Source organism: Rhinopithecus bieti, unplaced genomic scaffold (assembly GCF_001698545.2).
Source record: "Rhinopithecus bieti isolate Rb0 unplaced genomic scaffold, ASM169854v2 scaffold_48474, whole genome shotgun sequence".
Classification (NCBI taxonomy): domain Eukaryota; kingdom Metazoa; phylum Chordata; class Mammalia; order Primates; family Cercopithecidae; genus Rhinopithecus; species Rhinopithecus bieti.
The window spans coordinates 571973-592103 of NW_016819100.1; the positions used below are offsets into that span (position 1 = coordinate 571973).

Consider the following 20131-nt stretch of genomic DNA (forward strand, 5'->3'; position numbering starts at 1 on the left):
TGTTATTCCCTATTAGCTTTCTTTATCTAAACCTTTATTTAGTTACTGTCAACAGAAGCTATATGTTGATTATACCGTCAACCTCCCAGAATACAATGATGAATAAGAAACTCAACCTTGTTTCATGTATCTAAAGCTGCAAATACAAAGATCACTACTTAGGTCTGACAGGTGTACAGAAGAGCAGTGTGGCCAAGATTAGAGTCTTTAAGCCAGTCTGCCTGGGTTTGAATCCTGGCTCTGTCACTTACTAGCTGTGGATATCTGGACAAGCGACTTAACCTTTATCTTACTTTCCTCATCTGTAAAATTGGAGTCCCAAACTTGTGGGCTTTTGTGAAGCCACAATGAATTAATATAAGTTGAACATTTCAAAAAAGTGCCCATTATGTGGTACCAAGCACCTATATTCACTACCCACAGAACAGCTTTGTTCTCTTTAAAATGTGTAGAATATTCTATTGCCCAGCTGTAGCACAATTTATTCTTCTCAAGGACATTTAGTCTACTAACTCTTCCAATCTTTTGCTATTAAAAACAATGCTTCAGATGTTTTTACTATGCTAATCAAATTAAGTCAGTGCCCCACCTAACTTTCATGTACAATACTGATAGTTTTAACACCCTCCAAAGTAGGCACAGGATTATCACCTTCCAGGTTCTAGACAGATCCTAGGGTCTCAAAGAGGTAGGGTGACTTACCTGCTGAAGCCCACACAGACGTTAAGTGGCGGAGATGGAACCCCGTATAGGTGCATGGCTGCCAACCCAATCTGCTTCCCACAGCTGTCCTTACTTAAAAGAAGTACAGAAGGTCTTCTTTTAAATGAACCTCAGATCCATAACAGAGATAAATATGCAGAAGTTCGGACAGAAGCAAACTCAAATTTTCACAGAGATGCTTATAACAAATACAGTTGATGGAGGCGTCAACAACTTCTGTAAATATTGAAGTATTATTTCTTCTGCCAAAGACTGAAGCAAAAGTACCCTGAATACTACCCCTAGGGAGATACACCACATTTTCAAACTCTCAGGGAAGCAAATGAATAATTACTGAATTTGGTATCATAAGAACTATTCTTTGGGGAAGGAGAAATTCATAACACTCACTTTGTTGTAGCATTTGCTGTGCCAAGACCAAAGAGGAACAAGTACTCTGGGGTTCAGAAACTCATAAAACACAGACCCAAGTGGCCAACTCGCCAGCATGGCTTTAATTAGGCCTGTTCAGCATGGGCTTATAAGAGATTAATTGTGACAGGATGAAATTGTTGATATGAGGAAAAGGATGAGATAAATGTGGAACTTAACAGAGATGGAACCTATAATTAGCCTGTGCTCGTAAGACGGTGCCTACCTAATATAACCATAAAGATTACAGTTTAAAATCACAGGTATATTTCAATAAAATTGTTATTCTCCCAATTAGAGAAAGCATGCCAGTATCAACACTAAAAATCTTAAAATAAATCAGAAATTTTTTCCTAAATCCCAGTCAGCAAGCAGACATCAAATAAAAGGCACAAAAGTCCAACCTAATAATAAGGAATACTAAGACATACTCATGCCTGAACGCAATTACAACTGTACTTCACACAGAACTGGCAGAAGAGGATGGAGGAGAAGAGTGGGAATTTAGTCTTTCTAAAAGGTCACCAAGTATGAATATTTTAAATCCAGGGACTACACAATTCTAAAAGTGAATGCCTACAAGTCAACTAAAAATGTTACCATGGAGCAAACATGACAGTGGGAACCAAAAAGGCCGGTAATAACATTTACGGGTTGAAACTGGGGTTGGGGGTGAGGGTTCCTATTGTAGAAACTGAAAACCAGGTCAGGATAGGCCAAAACATCTCCAGCAGTTACGTTTTAATCTCATAAAGAGAAAGCCAGCAGCTTGCTGCTGCTGCAATCTCCATCACAGATTTTGACATTCTCCTGCCCTCCTTTCCTTCTTTCTTTCTTTATTTTGGGACAGGGTCTGGCTCTGCCACCCAGGCTGGAGGGCAGTGGCGCAATCACAGCTCACTATAACCTCCGCCTCGTGGACTCAAGTCATCCTCCCACCTCAGCTTCGCAAGGAGCTGGGACTACAGGCATGTACCACCACATCCAACTAATTTTTGTGTTTTCTGTACAGATGGGGTCTTACCATATTGCCCAGGTTGGTCGCAAACTCCTGAGCTCAAGTGATCTGCCCACCATGGCTTCCCAAAGTGCTGGGATTATAGGTTTGAGCCACCGTGCCCAGCCAACATCTATCTTTCTAAGATCTAAATGATCTCACTTTCATTCTCTATCCCTGGCCAAACAGAAACAAAGAAAAAATAAAAAATAAAATAAAATAATAAAAATTTGCTCTAGGCAAAATGAAAATAAAATTTAATCTTTCATTTTTAAAGGAAAAGAGACCAATGCTCAGAGTTGATTTTCTTCAAGTTAGGACAAGAAACCAACGCAGCCAGATTCTATAAAGAATGAGGGACCCTACTTAAACAATCATGCCTTCCAATCTTCTCAAATTACTTCAGTTTTAATAAACACACAAACATGTATGTGCTTTACTATAAACCTAACGTGAAGCTACATGTGTTTTAACATCTATTATGTGAGCAGAGGTAACCCAGTTGGTGGAAGAAGCCCAGAAGCCTGGCTCTGCCAGCATCTGGCTGCACCACCTTTGGTAATATTGCGGCTTTCCTCTTCTTACTAGGGACAAATGTAGGAGGCATCCCAATTCTGTAATATTAAAATGTGGAAAGTTACCTGCAGTGGTTTTAAGATGCCACTGATTATAAGCTCCACCTCTACCCAGATGTGAAATGTGAAAAGCTGACAATAGATGAAATGTGGTAGAAACACGTTCTTGCAGAAAGGCAACCAAAAAAATGAGACAAAGGTTGGCTGTGAAGAGGAGGAATTGGAAGAAATGGCTAGTCTGGATATCTGCCTAGGCTGTGGGGCTATTTCCATCTGATTACAAAGCTCCCTCTTCTCTTTGAAAGAGTACCCCTCCTCTTGCTGGCCCTCAAATCTAATTGGTCTTCAGGTCTTATCCTGGAAACAGTCTCCCACAATTACCTCTCTCCAGTCTGTGCTCATGGCTGTGGCTTCAGGTCAGGCCTTTTCAATGCCCTGGCCATCTCTAACAAATCCACACCAATCCACCCTACACTCTAACCTGTCTTTCTGGAGCACAGCACTCAGAATGTCCTCATTGTCATTCAAAAGCTTATTGGTGGTATTCTACCAAACACCTTAGGAGAGGGAGCAGGCCAGGGTGTCAAGGTGATCTAAGCTGGAATGCTTTGTGACCTCAAATCAAATGTCTAAACTCTGGGCCTCTTTCCACCTGTAAAATGGGAATGCTGTAGCATCCATTAATAATAGAAATAAGTCCTCGTGAGGGGCTCAGTGCAAGGTCTGACATGTAATAGCTCAGTAAAAGTTAGCCATTATTATTATTACATCAATAACTTGACTTTCTCGCCTTTTCTTCCACTCCTGCCTCCTAAACCAGCTTCTGCCAATTGTGCTATTTGCTTTTTGCCCAATGATTCCACACTAGCTTACTCTCCAAACTCCCTCTTGCCTAGAATGCATGTCCTCCTATTCCTGCCTATCAACTAAGAGTCCTTTATGAAATATAAGGCTAAATTCTAATTTTAATTCAAGCCAATTTCGTTTAATCCAATCATCCATTCGGTCCTTACAATAGACGCTGTAGCTGACTTCCTGTGTTCTGCAGGTGAAGAACACCCTTCTTAAAGGTGAAGTAGCTAGCTGAGGAGATTTAACTCTACTTCCCTGATTCTGGGATGGGCCTCCAGCTTATTAAATGTCCACTGCTCCAGTTACTGCTTCAAGTAACCAAGGCTTAAGTCAATCACCTTAAGGCATCCTGACCAATTCAGGAGTGCTAGGCCCTGATACATCTAACATGGATAGCTCTGCCATGAAGCTTTATCAGATATAAAGATACAAGTTCCCAGAAATCTGCTTCTGACTCTCTTTTGGTACAAGGTGTAGATTAAATATGTGTATACAGGGCTTAAAGTGTATATTAAATCAGGAAACCCTCTGGAATCACGAACTGTTGTCATTCATCTTTGTATCCAGCCCCTCACATCCATAATCAGTAACTGAGAAGTCAAGGAATTTAAAAAATGAATCGAGTGTGGGCTACAAGGGAACAGATTTTAGATAGATTTAAGAGACAATAAATTGTGAGTCTTGGATGGATTAACAAGAACCTTTAAACACAGGTTAGATTTTTAAGTTATGGAGTAACCGTATTACATAATGGCACAGAGCCCACTGGACAAATAATCCTGGCAGCACGGGGATATATGAAGGAGCAGAGATGTTGCAGGAGACACAGCTACAGGAATTTGGACAAGTCACTTGTCATCTCTAGGCCTTAATCCTAGAAATTCTTTGAGATTTTTTTTTCCACTTTAAAGTTCCGGGATACATGTGTCGAACGTGCAGGTTTGTTACATAGGTATACATGTGCTATGGTGGTTTCTGGCACCTATCAACCCATCATCTAGGTTTTTTTTGAAAGGGAGTCTCACTCTGTCACCCAGGCTGGAGTACAGTGGCACAATCTCGGCTCACTGCAAGCTCCGCCTCCCAGGTTCAGGCCATTCTCCTGCCTCAACCTCCCAAGCAGCTGGGACTACAGGTGCCTGCCACCACACCCGGCTAATTTTTTTTTTTTTTTTTTTTTTTGTTTTTTTTGTGGGGAATGGGTTTCACCACGTTAGCCAGGATGGTCTCGATCTCCTGACCTCCAGATCCTCCCGCCTGGGCCTCCCAAAATGCTGGGATTACAGGCATGAGCCACCGCAACCGGCCCATCATCTAGGTTTTAAGCCCTGCATGCATCAGGTATTTGTCCTAATGCTCTCCCTCCCCATGACAGGCCCGGGTGTGTGATGTTCCCCTCCCTGTGTCCATGTGTTCTCATTGTTCAACTCCCATTTATGAGTGAGAACATGCAGCGTTTGGTTTTCTGTTCCTGTGTTAGTTTCCTGAGGACGATGGTTTCCAGCTTCATCCATGTCCCTGCAAAGGACATGAACTCATTCATTTTTACAGCTGCATAGTATTCCATGGTGTATAAGTGCCACATTTTCTTCATCCAGTCTATCATTGATGGGCATTTGGGTTGGTTCCAAGTCTTTGCTACTGTAAATGGTGCTGCAATAAACATATGTGTGCATGTGTCTTCATAGTACTCCTCAATTCTTAAAAGACAACTAGGGGATAAAACCTCACAGGGGTGTTACAAGAATTACGTGTGGAAAGCAACCATTTAGGTACATGTGTGTACTAATAAGTACCTGACACAGAAAGTATTCAAGGAAAAATTTATTTATGGGTAACTAATGAGAGGATTATCCTTCTGATAACAGAAGAGCTGGCAGGCAAAGAGGAGGAATTAAAAAAAAAATTACAAAATGTTTTAGGAGAGAAGAATGTAGCCAGGAAAGAAACAGGTAAAACTCTCTTTTCACACTCTCTACTAACTACCCACCTAGGCACCAAAGTTACCCTCAAAAAAAGAAAACAGTTTTGCTTTGATTTGTGTAATTCAAGCTGGAAATAAGACACCCAAGGATAGATGCTCACCTCTAGAAGCAGAAAGACAAGCAATGATTATGCAGGGAGCAAAAGAGGAGGTAGTGAAAAAAAAGATTCTTGCAAACATCGAACATCCAAAAATTAAGGTCTGTAACCAAGAAGAAGCTGTTGATTTCAGGGAAGGAGAAGGAAACATTTTCAAACGACCATTTGGCAGACCCAATGCTGGGTTCTCATCTGTATTATCTCTTGAAATCCACAATGATTCTGCCACATAAAACCCCCATTTATAGACAAGGAAATTGAGTCAAGGCGAGGTCAATATCTGAAGTTACAAGATATTTTTCTTGAAAAACTTATCAAATTTTAGTATACCTTCTATTGTCACTTTTCAGCAAAGTTCTGTATTACATTCTGTAACATTACCTATCTGTATCAATAAAATTTTCCCTTTGTCTTCAATTAGAAATAGAAGCGAAAATGCAAAAGCGAAACAGTACAGAAAACTTCTGGCAATAAGGTTAGAATCTAGGGTAAAAATCTAAAAGGAAAATGAGTAACATTTCCGTTTCAAGTGCAGAGTTTTCTGGAGAATCCCAGGCAGTGTCTGAGCTACTAGAAAAGTAACCCGCTTGTCCCAAACCACAGATGGAAGGCTAAAACGTTTGTCCACGGCCATCTAATGCAAAACCGCCTGTCTCCATCTGTAGATTCTGCATCAAATGCTTTTGGCTGAGACGTGCAAGGAAAACAAGTGCAGACCAACAGGTTATCTGCCAAGCGGTTAAGAGAACGAGTTACAAAACCTGACAAGCAACATCAGCTCTTCCGTACAATTCTATGAAGCACTTCCTGCCACGGGTCCCGCTATTTAAAACAAATTAGGCTGCTTGCTCCCCACAAATGCCATCCAGCACCTCTCGGTTCCTCGGTCCAGCTAATAAACCATGCACCGGATTCTTCCGAAAGAGACCTCCCCACCCCACCCCCACACCGCCCCCCCCGCCACTTTGCATAACTTGGCCAAATGCATTCTCCAAATTTGCAATCAAGGAGCTTAATTCACAATTGTGGATGGGGCGGGGGGAACCGCCAAGTGCAAGAACACGGAACGGTTGCCAGATACGGTACAGCAAGAACTCTTGCTTTAGGCATTACTCCCTCCACCCGACGTAGTGGGATGGGAGAGTCTTACTGACGTGGAAACAGTAAAAAGGCACTTTTCCTTACATCTCGCAACACAACACACACTCCAGCTCCCTCAGCCCAGGGCAGAACCGCCCCCGCGCCGCGCGCCTCCCTCGCCGCCAACCGCTCCCGCCTCTCCAGCGATCAGGCTCCCAGAAAGGACCGCCCCGGTCGCCCCCGAGCCCCCGCCCTCTCGCCTTTTCACCAGCCTCATCCCTCCCAGAGTACCGAGGGCTGCCGTTGTCTGGTTTTAATAAAAACTGAAGTGCTCCAGAGCTAGCAGGCTTCCCTCCGAGAGGAGGAGGGAAGGTCCGAAGGGTTAACGGAGGCGGAGAGAACAGGAAAAAAAGGAAAGGCTGGAGGGTCCCCCCAGCGGCGCCCGGTGCCCGCGGACCCTCGCACAGGCTCTTCGAACTCACCCGGGTTTCGCCGCCTCCAAGGAAAGCGCGCTCCCTCCGAGAGCGCTCCCCCGGATCTCCCGCCGCGCGCTCCGGCCGACAGGGCGGGAGGACCCAGGCGGACAGACCCATCCCTCCCGCGTCTGGTCTGGGCACGGTGTCGTGCCCCGCGGCGCCTGTCAGCGCGCACAGGTGCGACCGTAACACAGAGAACGCTCCCGAGCGCCCTGCCTCAGCCTCGGCGTGGGGCGAGCCGCCCGCGCCCGCACCCCTTTCCCCGTGCCCGAGAAGCCGGGCTGTACCCCAGAACCGGCGGAGCTGGAGGCCGCGGGCGAAGCGGGGGCCGCTCCGGCAGCTCTTTCTCGGCACCAGGTCCGAGACCTAACGGCAGTTCTCTCTGACCGCTTGCCGGCCGCGCGCTCGCGCGGGTGTCATGGCCGAGCGGCGGTCCCCGGCGAAGTTTCCCGGAGCTGACGGCTTTACCTTTTAGCCCGAGGGGCGGCAGCAGCTTTGAGCAACAGGAAGGCGACGGCAGCGGCGGCGGCGGCGGGAGCGCGGGTGGCAGTCGGGGCAGAGGAGGATGTAGAAAGAAGCACCGGTGGCTAGGACCCGCCGCGATGGGAAGAGGAAGGCGCCGGCTGTCTACAATCAGAACGTGGGCTGACCGTGACGTCACAATGGCGCGGCCAGCCAATCGGGACCCGAGGGATGAATCAAGCGCTATGATGTCATGCGGCCCCGGAGCCAATCGCGGGACAATAGAACTTTCGTGATTGTAAATTCCAGAATCCGATGCGGTGCAGAGCCTAGGCCGGGGCTGGCCTCCTCGGTTTCACGTGTCTCTGGGAAATTTTTTTCTCCTTTCTTCCTAATAAGCCTGCGTGGAACGCAGAGCCTGCGCAATAGCCCCAGTGAAGTTCTCGATGCCCTGAACTCTGGTTTTTTTACTGCCAGGCGTGGAGGAGTCTGTGGCCGCATTTGGGTGGCAGAAGCCCACCCTCGTTACGGTCTCCTCTATGACTCATGTCATTCTGAAGGGGGATCCACTTCTTGGTTAAAGCTGAAAGGGTTAAATGCCCACGGAGACCGCTGGAGTGAAGGTCTGCAGTTGAACAAGATAAAGCAACAAGAACAAAATGACTCAGAACTGTTATAACCTTAACTCGCTGGCAAAGGATTTACCGTGTATTTTTCTTAGGGATTCTGATTTTTGTTTGGAGGCCACTATCAACTCCATTCCTACTCTAGAAATTATTCTAAAGGATTGTTAAATAAGGAAAGATGGAATAAGTGTCTTTTCAGCTAAGCAAATTTAAGCACTAAAGACAAAAGGGGTTCAGGGCATAAACGGAAAATCCTTGCTGTTTTTCACCGATACTTGGATAATTAAAGACCTTCATTAGCCTTGTAACCTACCGCCTCCCCATTCAAACCCCAGATATTTAGCCTTTCTTCGTGTGCACCTCTTGCTGTATTCTTACTACTCTATGTCCATCCACCTAACAGCTGACCATTTAATGTAGGCAAATTTATTCTTTTTTCTTTTTTGAGACAGAGTCTGGCTCTGTCGCCCAGGCCGGAGTGCAGTGGCACGATGTCAGTTCACTGCACCCTTCACCTCCCGGGTTCAAGCAATCCTCCTGCCTCAGCCTCCCAAGTAGCTGGGATTACAGGCACGCGACACCACGCCCGGCTAATTTTTGCATTTTTAGTAGAGATGAGGTTTCGCCATGTCGGCCAGGCTGGTCTCGAACTCCTGACCTCAGATAATCTGCTCGCCTTGGCTTCCCAAAGTGCTGGGATTACAGGCGTTAGCCATCGAGCCTGGCCCGCAAACTTATTCTTTTACATGTTTGCAATGTAATGTTTATCACGTGCCAGCTGTGTTCCAGGCAGTGGGCTATTGCAATAGGAATGCAAGTATACAAACCATGTACAAATTAAGTAAATTAAACATATACAAATAATCCAGATTGTCAGTTGCCATTCAGCTCCACAAACACTGAATGGCTTCAATTTGCTAGATACTATGTTAGGTATTTGAAATCTAAAACCTTCAAAGACTTCTTGGGCCTGGAAAATGATACAGTCAGGAAGCAACTACAATGCAGAGTGGTAAATGCTGCTATGAACATCAAGGGGCACGCAGAAAGCATATGCTGATGGCATAGACGATTTTGGTGAGATATCTCCTCCATTCCTCACTCTTCTGCCAGTAGTAGCCCAAGGCCAGGGCTCATCTCTGTCATCCCATCTAAGTTTTGCCTTTCCAGGTTTTAAAAGTTTCTAATTTAACTTGAGATTCCAAAAATCTTGTTTTACACTACACTTGTGTTGTGCTTACCCATCAATAAAATGTTTTAAGCCCATTTGACCAAAATATCTTTATTTTAAATTCAGGCTTATATAACTGTCAAGCTATGCATTAAATATCAAGTGATTTTTCTCATTATGTGATTAAGTATGACGTTTTACTGTTTCTTCCCATCCCCAAAAGGCTGCCTTTTTACACAGTTCTTTGTTGACGTGTTTCTTGGTTTCCATTATAGCATCACCACCCTGTATTGTGGTTGCTTTCTGATGGCATCATCTCAGTCAATCCCTGGGGTGTATGTACCCTACTTTAAAGACCACCACTTTAGGTTGTAAATTCCGTTGAAGGGGAAAACATGTTGAATTTTGCTCCTTATTGATCTGTAGATTTTAGTACAATCCCTGGCACATAAGAGCTCAATAAATATGTTTTAGATGAGGGAATCTGTGAACTCTTATTCCCCCTCGCCATCACCGTCCCTTTTCAGCTCCAGAGTTCCAATCCTCTATCAGATAGTCACATCCCAAGATTATTAGATTATTAACTCCTCTCAAACATGTTGGTAAGGTCATGTTCTCATTAGTTCTCCAGCCAGAGACTTAGAGTTCCCAGTACACATATATATACACAGATGTATTATTTTACATATTACAATGTAATGTTTATCATGTGTCATATGTCTCTGGGGGAAGCTTCCTCCCACCCTAACAATTACTTCATATTTCTGCATCATTGCACTCATGAGTAAAGCTGTAAGAAAAATAGTGGAGCCGAAATGACTCCCCAACTTAACTGTGGGATTTTTTTCCAAATAAATCAAAAGAATCCCTAGGATCCAATGCCAGGCTTACTAAATAACAGGGTTCAAGGAACCTGTTTTAGGTAGCATCAGAATCAGATTCCTGGCCAACTGGGTTCTGGAAACTGTGCTGAAGCCATCCTTGCCCTTTTAACCCAGCTATCCAACAATGTGAGTCCAGATAAGGTACAGTTAACAAAACCCTGTAACTATTACCTGTTTCTTCATGGCATCCACATGGTAGTCCCCCAAGAAATGATTGTTGAATTATCTTTATTCAATAGCTAACTATTAATATTTTCTTCTTTCTCCTTCATTTATTTATTTATTTTTGAGATGGAGTTTCAGTCTTGTTGCCCAGGCTGGAGTGCCATGGCACAATCTTGGCTCACTGCAACCTCCACCTCCCAGGTTCAAGCGATTCTCCTGCCTCAGCCTCTCGAGTAGCTGGGAGCACCCACCACCACACCTGGCTAATTTTTTTGTATTTTTAGTAGAGATGGAGTTTCACCATGTTGGCCAGGCTGGTCTTGAACTCCTGACCTCAGGTGATCCACCCACCTCGGCCTCCCAAAGTGCTGGGATTACAGGCATGAGCCACTGTGCCTGGCCTTCTATTTGTTTTTAAATTCTAGTAACATTTTTCCTTTTGCTCTTAGTTTTCATAATTGAGCTCAGATCTCCTCAAATCACACACTTCTAAGTGTATTAGAAGGTTGCACCAGTATTGCTTTTGAAAAGGAAAGTATTTAACATCCTAGGCAATTTGTTTTTATAGTTATAGCAGCTGCAGTTGAATTAAAAAATACAATTGGAACTTTCATTAGAATACAATTCTGAGTAGTGAAACTTGTTTCATTAGGAAATATTTGCATGACATAATGAAACATATCCTTTCAGAAAAGATATAAGCCAATGTTTGCTTCTAGACGTGTCAAAGTTGACTAAAATATAGGCCAAGTGACCGCTATTTTATGCTAAAGATGACACTGCAGTCTCTGTTGGTTCCTACATTCCCACTCTTCCGCTGCCAATTTTTTTTTTTTCTGTTCTAATTTGTGTTTTCTGTTATCTTGCTGCCCAGAATTCCCACAGGCCTGGCTTGTCTTTGTTGAAGGCAGAGGTAGATTAAAGGCAGTTTCTTGTCCTCCTCAGACCTTGGAGTCAGTTCCATACTTCTATTGTTACTTTGCTGTTCCTTCTCTTCATTGCTGTTCAACATATGTACTGCAGTTTATCTCTATCCTTGTCCTTGAGTGTTCATCTTGATGAATATGAACTACTTGAAGACACTGCCCATGCCTGGTCTGCTATGTTGTTTTCTTAATGGCTAGCAGAATTTCTGGCAAATCACAAATTTTCATAAATATTTGATTAATGAATGAACAATTTGTACAATTTGTGGATTCTCTAGCTTTTTCTTCTCCAATTCCTTTTACCCTCATTAGTACTCTCTCCATGAGTGACTGGGCGATGAAAGAGATCTGCATTCTTGGTCTTCTGTATCCACATTTGCTTTGCAGGTAATATCATCCCCTTTCATGCATTTGGATTTCGTTTATTGTCTGCTGACTCTCAAATGTATTTCTCCAGCCCACACATTTTCCCTGAATTCCAGACTTATACATTTAACTACCTATTAATGACTTCTCTAAATGAGATATATTCGTAAATGAGATATCCAAAAGACATCTCAAATTAAGCATAACAAAAAAATGAACTCTTAACTGGCCCTCAAACCTGATCTTCCCACAGTAGTCCCCAGATTTGTAAATGACAATTCTATGGACCCAGTTTCTCAGATCAGACACCTTAGAGTTGCCTTTAGCTCCTCTTTTTTTCTACCTACTACATCCAATGCATCAGCAACACCCTACTACTTGACCTTGGAAACATATCCAGAATGTGTTTGCTTTTTACCATCTCTACCATGACCACCTGGTTTAAGTCACTATCATCCATTGCCTAGAATGTTGTAATGGTCTCTTAACCAGACCTCTACTTCTGCCTTTGCTGCCTATAGTCTATTCTCAAAGCAGGTGCCAGAGTGATCCTTTTAAAGCAAAAGCCAAATCATGTCACGTGTATGCTCAATGTCATCTAGCAACTTCTCATCTCCCTGAGAGTAAAAGTCAAAATCTTTTCAATGGCCTGTAAGATCCTTCATGATTTTGCACCTTGCCATTTCTCTGACCTTCAACAGGTACTCTGTTTCCCACCCACAATAACCTCAAGAAATATCTTGAGCATACCAAGCACTAGACTGCCTCAGGGCCTTTGCATTTACTCTTTCCCTCATGCCTAGAATGATCTAACCCAGAAATCTCCAAGACTTTCATCCTTGCTTCATGCTGGTTGCTACATCACTGTCATTTTCTCAGAGAGTTCCCCTGGATCACTCCCTTTAAATTTGCAACACTTCCCTCCCTGCCTCTCACACTCTGGAATACTTTATGTTTCTCCTTAGCACTTAACACTCGCATACTATATTTACTTTTTAATATTTGTGTGTTATCCCCACAGCCCCATAAGCTCACTGAGAACACAGAATTTGTTCTCTTCACCACTGTTTCCCCAGCACTTAGAACACTGCCTGGCACTTGGTAGGAGCTCAATAAATATTTATTGAATTGGTAGAGGAACAAATGAATTAATGTAAAATTGAAATGCAAGTCAATAATATATGTTTTACTAGGTATCATTTGGCCAAAATTAAGTCAAAGAGAAAGAAAACACTAATTACAATAGTTTTAAAATATTATCTATGATTATAATTTTCTGTTCCCTGTTACAGTAGATGTAATAAATTTGTCATTTTGCCTTTCTAAAATTTTAAAATCTGAAAATTAACATGCTCCAAAGGAATATTTAACATTTTAAAAGTGCTATAAAGAAAGAAGACTGTAATTGTAGTTTTAATGAAAAAGAAACATTATTTGGTCTTAAATCGCAATGAATTTGGGATATCTTACACTTTCTATGCATGCATCAGTTATCTTGAATATCAAGCACTTTCTCTTGAAATAAAAACTGTTAGATTTATTTCAATGATGAATCCAGTTTTGTAACAATTCTTTCCCTTATGCTTTCAACGTTATAATGAGACAAGCAAATTGAGCCACAGAAGAGTTAAGTGACATGACCAAGGCTGCACAGTCAGTTAGTGCAGAATTAGGATTTACATTAAAGTCTCAGTTCTCCCTTTCCAACTTGGACCCAGCAGAACGGCTCCCACAAAGAAGGGTGGCGAGAAGAAAAAGGGCCATTCTGCCATCAACGAGGTGGTGACCTGAGAATACACCATCAACACTCACAAGCGCATCCATGGAATGGGCTTCAAGAAGCATGCCCTGCGGGCACTCAAAGAGATTCAGAAATTTGCCATGAAGGAGATGGGAACTCCAGATGCGCACATTGATAGCAGGCTCAACAAAGCTGTCTGGGCCAAAGGAATAAGGAATGTCCCATACCGAATCCGTGTGTGGTTGTCCAGAAAATGTAATGAAAATGAAGATTCACCAAATAAGCTCTATACTTTGGTTACCTATGTACCTGTTACCACTTTCAAAAATCTACAGATAGTCAATGTGGATGAGAACTAATCACTGATCATCAAATACATCAAATAAAGTTATACAATTGCAAAAAAAAGATTCTCAGTTCTCAACTTCTTCATATGCTAAAATATGCTGAAGATAAGGTAAGATTTTAATCTAAGATAGATAGTCAATGTGTCTTTGCTGGTTATTAAAAGATACATTTCACAATTGATTTATTTTATTCTGTAACATATTAAATAGCTAAAGATTTCCAGGATGTAAACAAAAGTATAAGATAAATAAGCTTTTAACCAAAAAACTAGTTGTGAACAACTGACAAAAAACAGCAATGTGGTTTCTATTGTTAAGGAGCATGTTCTTGTTAAGTAGTATGTTCTGAAAGTGCTCTATGAGATTTTTTGGAGCTGGTGATACAGTACAGAATATGCTTGGTGCTAATTCTATCTTTTGTAAAACAAAAGTTTTTTAAAACTTAGCCATAAGTGAATTAGTCATTCTAAGTTATGTGATGTTTTAGTTGTCAGTATAATGTGTCATAAAAGGCCTTGCTTTTGTCTACCTGCAATATCAGACATGATTTTGCATGTCAAAAACTGGTAGTACAATTTATTTTCACAGCCTCAGATTCAGTTTTTGCCAAGAGTGAATGTGGCATGTTAAGACTCAAGTGAAATTCTACAAGTTTGTGTTGCAGTTTAATTATTTTTGAAAACTATTTCTTGACCTTTGATTGTAAAGCACTTTTTTCTTCCCAAATTCAAGTTTGTGTCAAGTTCACTCAGTCAATACTCTTTTGAGTTAAATAGCATTGCAGTGTTGCCTTCTAATCTGAATGGTTAAATGACATGCTTTGACTGTTAAAGTCTTCTCTATAAGATGTATTTCAATAGAAAGAATTAGGGTATAAAACGTAAACGTTTTCGAATACCCTATGAGCATAAAATCGGGACAATTTTAGATGGTTTAAAGTCTAGAAAATACAGAATGATGCATAAGATTAACTACTTTTTTTTTTTCCTGAGATATGTTGTCATTCTGTCATCCAAACTGTAGTGCAGTGGCACCATTTTGGCTCACTGTAGCCTCCAACCTCCAGGCTCAAGTGATCCTCCCACCTCAGCCTCTCGAATAGCTGGCAGCACAGGGGTATTCCATTATGCCCAGCTATTTTGTGTGTGTGTGTGTGTGTGTGTTTAGTAGAAAATGTTTGCAAGGCTAGTCTCAAACTCCTGAGGTCAAGGGATCCACCTGCCTCGCCCTCCCAAAGTGCTGGGATTATAGGCCTGAGTTACGCCTGGCCAACTTCTACTGAGTTTGTTGTTGCTCGTTTGTTTGTTCATTTGTTTGTTTGTTTTGAGACCAAGTCTCACTCTGTTGCCCAGGCTGGAGTGCAATGCTGTGATCTCAGCTCACTGTAACCCACACCTCCCGGGTTCAAGTGATTCTTGTGCCTCAGCCTCCCGAGTAGCTGGGACTACAGGTGTGAGCCACCACGCCTTGCTAATTTTTGTATTTCTAGTAGAGATGGGATTTCACCATGTTGGCCAGACTGGTCTCCAACTCCTGATCTCAGGTAATCTGCCCGCCTCAGCCTCCAAAAGTGCTGGGATTACAGGCGTAAGCCACCATGCCTGGCTTTTACTGAGTCTTAATCTAAACATAATCTTTTCATTTTTCTCTTCACTTCCCCTGACCTCTTTTACTTCCTTGAATGTGACGTAGACCAAAATGTTCCCTCCTTCTTTCCCCATGACCAAAGCATTCTGTGCAGGCTTTTTATCATTTATAATATTAATATTGTAATTGTTTGCTTATTACCTCTCCTTCCTAAGTCAAATGAAGAATATGTGTCATTCATCTTTGCACCTCTAGCAGGCTGTGACAGGTACATAGTAGGCATTCAATAAGCGTTTATTGAGCTAGAATTTCAGAAGACCATTTACTTTCCTCATGATAAAGATAGCTAATAAGACACAGGTTGTTTCAGGATGTGCAAGAAAAAACACTGGAGCCCCCAATTCATATCACAGTTTATTGTACTTTAATGACAAGTAGGCAGATTCTGACATGGCTCCCAATAATCTTTGCCACCTGATAGTCATGTTGGTGGGTTGGACCTAGTAACTTGTTCCTAACAGATAGAACATGGCAAAAATGGTGGAATGTCACCTCCTAGATTGTTAGAAAAGACGGTGTGACCTCTATCTTATTGGCACTCCCTCTGTAAGTTCTTGGCTTTGCGTACTTTGATGAAGGAAGGTGCTATGGAACTGTCTACATGTCAAGGAACTAAGGTTGGTCTCCTGTCCACAGGGAGCTGGGAACTGAGATTCTGAATCTAACAGCCCTTGAGGAACTAATCCTGCCAATCACCACATGAGTGAACTTGGAAGTGGATCCTTCCCTGGAAAAGTCTTGAGATTACTCCGGGCCCAGTGGATATCTTGAGGTAGAGAACCCTGCTAAGGCAAACAATGCCCCAGTTCCTCATCTGCAGAAAGTTTGAGGCAAAAAATGTTGTTCCAAACCACTAGATTTTGGGATAATCTGTAATGTAGGGATAGATAATACTTTTTAAAACAGAATCAGACAAAGACAAATTGAAATAAAGTTTATTTACTTTACTTATCAAAACAATCAAGGTATGCCTAGTGTTTGATAACTAGGTCAATATACCGGTCACAAGAATGTACCTTTCCCAAAATGGTTTTCTCATATCATGAAAAACATATACACATATGGGTATAGGTTGCCCAATTTCAAAAAGAAGAGGTCAAGGCAGGCAACTTTGAAAACAAATTAAGCTGCTTCTTCACTGATTAGGGAACTTACTGGTAAGGAAACGTCATTCCTCAACCCATGTCCCCCAAATATCAGTAAACATTTTCTCAATTCGGGGATAGTCAAGTGCCTCAATTTCTCACTTCATTAATTATTTTGAATTAAGGTACTGTAGCTTACTATAACACAAACCAAAACACAGACATTATATGGGGAGGAGAATGCATTGAACTTTCATTCACTAATGGGTAGACCCAATTAGTTTATTAGATCAGCCAAGCAAGGAGTAACTAGACTCTGAAAGTCTGAAAGCCTGGAAAATTGTGTTGTGGTTAAGAAAAATTCCCACAGAGTAGGGATAAAGTGGGGCACAGTAAATGCATAGAACAGGCATAAAAAGACAGAATTACTTTTCAGAAAACATTCATTCATGAATGAATTCACTTGTTAAATTACCCTCCGCACATAGCGAGAAATCTGGAAGTCAGTGGATGCTAAGTACATATTTACTGACTATTCTCTGGGGACTTGGTATGTGCTAGGAATTGAGGTGATAAAACTTTTTACTAATATATGGTAAACGGCGATGTGCCTTAGGAAGTGCAAAAAACGTGCTATGGGAATCCAGATGTCAAAGAGGATGAGGAAAAGGCATTGTAGCAGTAAGGCCTTTGCAAAGGCTGTATACCCTCTCCTTAAAACTGCTCACCTCTCCCCTTCCCAGTCTCAATTGAGAAGTCATCGTTTTAAAACGATGGGTCTTTCCCACACCTGGTTAAAATCAGTTTCTCCCCTATTTCCTCTTCCTCAGCCATTACTTTACTTTGTCCACAGCACTTAGCACAATCCGTAATTGTTTTGCTTACTTATTTTTACCTCCTACCTTCCCTATTACACTTCAGGATGGCAGAAACAAGTTTGCCTTGTCACTGGGGTATGCCGGGCATAAAGCGTGCGCACATTTTTTTTTTTCTTCCTGTTTTTAGAGAGAGGGTCTCGCTCTGTCGCCCAAGCTGGAGAGCAGTGGCGCGATCGCCGCTCACTGCAGCCTCGAAGTCCCGGGCTCAAGCGATTCTCCTCCTTGGCCTCCCAAAGCGCTGGGATCAGGGGTGTGAGCCACCTGGCCTGAGTGACTCAATCTAAAATATAGAGTCAAAAAGGGGTGCTAGTGTAGGGACAGAAGAAAAACGGTGTCCAGACATGAATTCCAGTCAAAGGAGCCAGGCCTTCTTGGCACGTCGCGCTCCGAGAACCCGGTAGGGATCCACAAAGGCGGGGACGCCCTTTGTCGCCGGCCTGAGGAGCAGGCGTGGTTTCCCTTTGCAATCCCTTCCCCCAGTGTGGACTGCAGGCCCTTGGGGGCCACCATCACTTCTGGGTTCCCGGAACGCGGTGGGCACACTCGCGCCAGGCGCGGGTACCAGGGCCTGCCCGGGGCCCCCTCCTCCACTCGCGCGGCGTGGGGACCGTTAACTGCCAGTGGCTTAGGGCGGTGCCGCCATCACCCCAGCGGAACTCGCCCGCCCTGCGCCACTCGGCTCCTCTGGCCCGCCCCGCGCCCTCAGCGGCCCCGCCCCGCTCCCCCGCGGCGGTCACCCCATTCATCCTGCGGCCGCACCCACCAATCACCTCGCACCAACAGCGCCGCATCTGGCGATGGGGCGGGGCCTCGCGAGGCGCGCTCGCCCCCTCCCCTCCTTGAGCTCGCGCCCGGGCCGGGTCATTCCCGGGCAATGACCAGACCTCGTCCCCGCGCTGACCCTGCCTGGGGACGTCGGGTGGGGGCGGAGGAGGCACTGAGCTAGGGAGAGGAGAGTTGTGCGGCCCGGACCACGCAGCCTTGGGATCGGAGGGTGGTCCAGGCCTTGAGGGAAGAATGGAAGGCGGTCTTGACTCCGGTGCTCCCACGCCCTTCAGATCCAGAGCCCAGAGCGTCCAGGCTGGAGCTTTGGACGTTCAGAGTCCCGAGACGCGCGAGTGGGTGGAACCGCGTGGGGCGGGAGAAGAGGGGGAGATTGGGCAGCAAGAAAACGGTCCCCGTAGGCAGTTCAGCCTAAACCTGGAGGTGGAGAAGGGCCTCTGGAGAGAAGCCTTAAATCGTTACTCATCTTTCACTGTCTTTTATAATCGTGAATGAGCCCTCCGTTGTAGACAGTTAATGCGTGTCCAGGATCCCCGAGAGTGGGGGTAAAACAATAAAAGACTGCTCCTGTTGTGATTAAAATTATATTTGCTTTTGTATCCTCATAAGTTTCATGATATTGAAAATGTTTCTTGTTATATTTCATAAATGAACTTTTAAAAAAATTCTGAGATATCTTCCAAAAAGTATCACTCACCAGGGAAGATAAGAAGAGGAAACCTAGTGGCTTTTCTGTTGACTCCAAAGGTTACTCCCGCCTTTCCTACCCCAAAAAAGCAAAAAACAAAAAAAGGCTGGGCGTGGTGGCTCACACCTGTAATCCCAGCACTTTGGGAGGCCGCGGCAAGCGGATCACGAGGTCAGGAGATTGAGACCATCCTGGCTAACACAGTGAAACCCCGTCTGTACTAAAAATACAAAAAAATTAGCCGGGCGTGGTGGCGGGCTCCTGTAGTCCCAGCTACTTGGGAGGCTGAGGCAGGAGAATGGCGTGAACCCGGGAGGTGGAGCTTGCAGTGAGCCAAGATCGAGCCACTCCTCTCCAGCCTGGGCCACAAAGCAAGAGACTCTCTCTCAAACCAAACCAAACCAAACCAAACAAAACAAAACAACGAGAAAAACCCTTAAAGGCACAGAAAGCAATTTGGCTTGATTGTAATTTTTTGCTAGATATTTTTGCTTCTCACTTAATCCTTTTAACGAGTCTGTAGGAAAAGATGGGTATGACCACCAGTTGCAGATGTTGAAACAGGTTGAGATTCATCTGGCCAAGGTCATAGTTTGTGAGAAAGTGTGGGCCTGTCACCGGTAGAAGGTCGTGACTGCAGGTTGTCCTGGTTCTTGACATTTTGAACAAATAATTGAACAAAGCGCCCAGCAAAGCAAAGAAAGAATGAAGCATCGAAAGAACGAAAGCAGGGATTTATTGAAAACTAAAGTACACTCCACAGTGTGGGAGCTACGGGTGCAGGGGCTCAAGGACCCGAATACAGAATCTTCTTGGGTTCAAATATGCTCTAGAGGTTTGTTTCCCTTTGGCCACTTCATGCTCACCTCATGTAAATGAAGTGGTAGCCCGCAATCAGTCTGACTGGTTGTGGATGACAACCTTTCAGAGGCTGGAGTGGAGTTACAGAGTTCCAAAGGATGACTGGACCCGCAATCGGTCTGATTTGTTGCCGACCTCCAATTTTCCGTCTGCCGGGCAGAAAAGGTCAAGGGGAGTAACCGCCGGTCCTTTTGTTACTTCGGCGTGGAAAGTTAGGGTTTTCTTTCTTTCTTTCTTTCTTTCTTTCTTTCTTTCTTTCTTTCTTTCTTTCTTTCTTTCTTTCTTTCTTTCTTTCTTTCTTTCTT

The 20131-nt window shown here is 43.7% G+C and overlaps 2 protein-coding genes across 5 annotated transcripts in view; one reads left to right on the plus strand and one right to left on the minus strand.

The window, feature by feature from the left end:
* ELOVL5 (ELOVL fatty acid elongase 5) overlaps window positions 1-8362 on the minus strand; it is an 86541-nt gene extending 78179 nt beyond the window's left edge. For 3 of the 4 annotated variants that reach the window (XM_017858222.1, XM_017858227.1, XM_017858229.1), the window contains exon 1: window positions 7665-8362. The gene's annotated coding sequence lies outside the window, so the exon portion shown is untranslated. Of the gene's footprint in view, window positions 1-7202 lie in introns of all 4 variants that reach the window. The other variant, XM_017858224.1, reaches the window with a different exon arrangement.
* Window positions 7799-13939, plus strand: LOC108519304 (uncharacterized). Its single transcript, XM_017858217.1, is given in 3 exon segments — window positions 7799-7950; window positions 8058-8281; window positions 13484-13939. Coding segments are annotated over 3 exon segments (789 nt in total). The 3' UTR covers window positions 13897-13939.
* The last annotated feature ends 6192 nt before the right edge of the window (window positions 13940-20131 follow it).